The sequence below is a fragment of the Quercus lobata genome, chromosome 11 (assembly GCF_001633185.2).
Source record: "Quercus lobata isolate SW786 chromosome 11, ValleyOak3.0 Primary Assembly, whole genome shotgun sequence".
NCBI lineage: Eukaryota > Viridiplantae > Streptophyta > Magnoliopsida > Fagales > Fagaceae > Quercus > Quercus lobata.
Window position 1 is genome coordinate 32,066,065 of NC_044914.1, and position 2,336 is coordinate 32,068,400.

A 2,336-nucleotide genomic window follows, 5' to 3' on the forward strand; every position below is an offset into this window, starting at 1 on the left:
ACATTCCTTAATACCTTATCTGTCATCATGAATGCTTAGAACTGTATTTTCCTCTTCCGTTTTTTCAAGCCTCGTGTTGTCTTTGGGTTGCTAATGCTCTGTTGATAAATTTCTAAATGCTATGCCCTCTTTATTACAGTTTCATTTTCGGAAGACACTCCAATTATTGAGTAATCAGAGATGTTGCCTCCAATGAACCAGTCCCAAATCTAAATCTCAGATAAGATTTTCACTATGATCTCTAAACCACAGTGCCATCAGATCAGCAATAACAACAATAATCTTTACAAGAAGATTTGACAATTAGCAATAACAACAGTAACCTTTACAACAAGATTTGACAATTACAATAACTTTGTGAAGTAAACCAGTAAATAAAGTAAAAAACAAATGAATCTGTTTCAAAAAAAGTTAAAGCTTTTGTGTATTTTTAACCACTAATTTACCCTAGAAGATAAAAAAAACAAAAAAACCAAGTTGCAAACCAACAAAAACAACAAAATCCTAAAGCCACTGTCACGCTATGGAACGATTCCGTGAGTTCTCATCTTACAAATCCAATAATGGAACGATGTCTTTGAGTTCCTGAACCCCACAAATCCATACTCTTTGCTCTTGTTCATGCTATCCAAAAGTGTCTGACTCCCAAGAACCACATCAACAAACCACCAAGCCCCAACATCTTCCAATTTTGTAGGCACCAAGCCCTTCTCCCTCACGATCTCCTCCCACACTGGACCCTTATTCTTCATCATCTCTTGCAAGCTCAATTTAAACTTCTCATCAAATTCCCCACACTGCACTCCAAACTGTTCTGCCAAAACCTTCCATAAGTGCTTCCACTTGAACACATCCCCATTGCTACAATTAAAGGCCTCATTCTTCGCGTTAGGATCCACTGCCGCCCATATCTGATGCTCAGCAACCAAATCTGCATCTGAGGCATCACAATACCCTTCCCACGCTGCACGACTCCCCGGAAACCTCAATACTGTGCCCTCATGTTTACAAATCGCGGCATAAACGCATAAACTCCCAACAATGTTCATCAAACTAAAAGGCGAAAACCCAAATACCGTTCCAGGCCTATGAATTGACCATTTCAAACCCTCCTTCTTTTTCACCTCCTCAAACAAAACATCTTCCAGCGAATAGTAAAAATTGGGTACTTCCAATCTTAAAAGATCTTCATGAAACGGAGGTTCATGGGACTTAATTTTCCCAAACAAATCGAAAGGGCCAATATAGTGTTTTCTACCAGTTTGCAAGCAAATATGTTGCAAATTCGGTGCATTTGGGATGATAGCATTGAGAACATTGCGCAACATGTCAGCATTGACCTTACAGTTTTCAGCTTCCTCATGCATATTGGCCCATGTCACGTAGAAAACGTGTGTGACATCCGTGAGTTTTGAGAGCTTGGCATGGGATTGTTGGGCATCCAATATGTCACACTGGATGTACTCAACAGGGTAGTTAGAAGAAGTCCAGGCAGGGCGGGGGCGGCGAGCCACGCCATAGACCTTCCACAGCCCACCAGGAGTATCAGAGAGTGGCAGGATCTCGGCAAGGCTATTGCCAACTATGCCAGTCACACCAATGATTAGAGCCACGCTCTTGTACCGTGGTGGCGCATCACTGTTGTTGCTTTTTTTCTGTAGGATTTGATCAAATGAGAGAATGAGATTGTTAGAGAGTTGGAGAGAAGAAAGATTGGTAATTGAAATAAAATTGAAGAGATTCATCAATTATGGGGTTGGAATTAATCACTTGCCTTTGCAGCACCTATTGCTCCAGCCCACCACCAGCTCATTATTGTGAATGCAGACAAAGAAAGATGTATATATCTGTGTTTTTATGGGTACACTGTACACACAAAAAGAGAGAATGGGCGTTAGAATTGTTGAAATATATAGAGTGCGTTTGGGAAGCGCGTTTTGCGCTTCCCAAACGCGTTTGCGTTTCTGGAAAATTTTTTTTTTTTTTTTTTCCAGCGAATGAACAGTAAAAGTACTGTTCATGTACTGTGCGGGAGACAAATTTTACTGTTCATACACTGTTCACGCACTGTTCATGGGACCCGCAATCACTTTATTCAGAAAAAAATATTAAAAATGGGTCCCACGGTACTATTTACACATTTAAAAATTATTTTGCTACAGTGTTTTTCAGTTTTCAGTTTCAGTTTTCAGTTTTCAGCTGTATCCAAACGGACCCATAGAGTTAAGAGTTGTTGCAGCTAAGCATGGGCTTGTTCTTCAGTTTGGCAGTGATAGTTGTTCCAAATTTCCAATGTATTTATAATGGATAGGCATGTAATCTTTTGTATCCTCTTT

The 2,336-nt window shown here is 40.0% G+C and overlaps 1 protein-coding gene across 1 annotated transcript; it reads right to left on the reverse strand.

The window, feature by feature from the left end:
* Positions 1–297: 297 nt before the first annotated feature.
* On the reverse strand, positions 298–1,913 carry LOC115967592 (3-oxo-Delta(4,5)-steroid 5-beta-reductase-like). The gene is made up of 2 exons (XM_031086715.1): positions 1,775–1,913; positions 298–1,655 (listed from the first exon to the last, which is right to left on the reverse strand). Exons 1-2 carry the CDS (start codon positions 1,811–1,813, stop codon positions 522–524), a joined length of 1,173 nt encoding a protein of 390 aa, XP_030942575.1. The 5' UTR covers positions 1,814–1,913; the 3' UTR covers positions 298–521.
* Between the last annotated feature and the right edge of the window lie 423 nt (positions 1,914–2,336).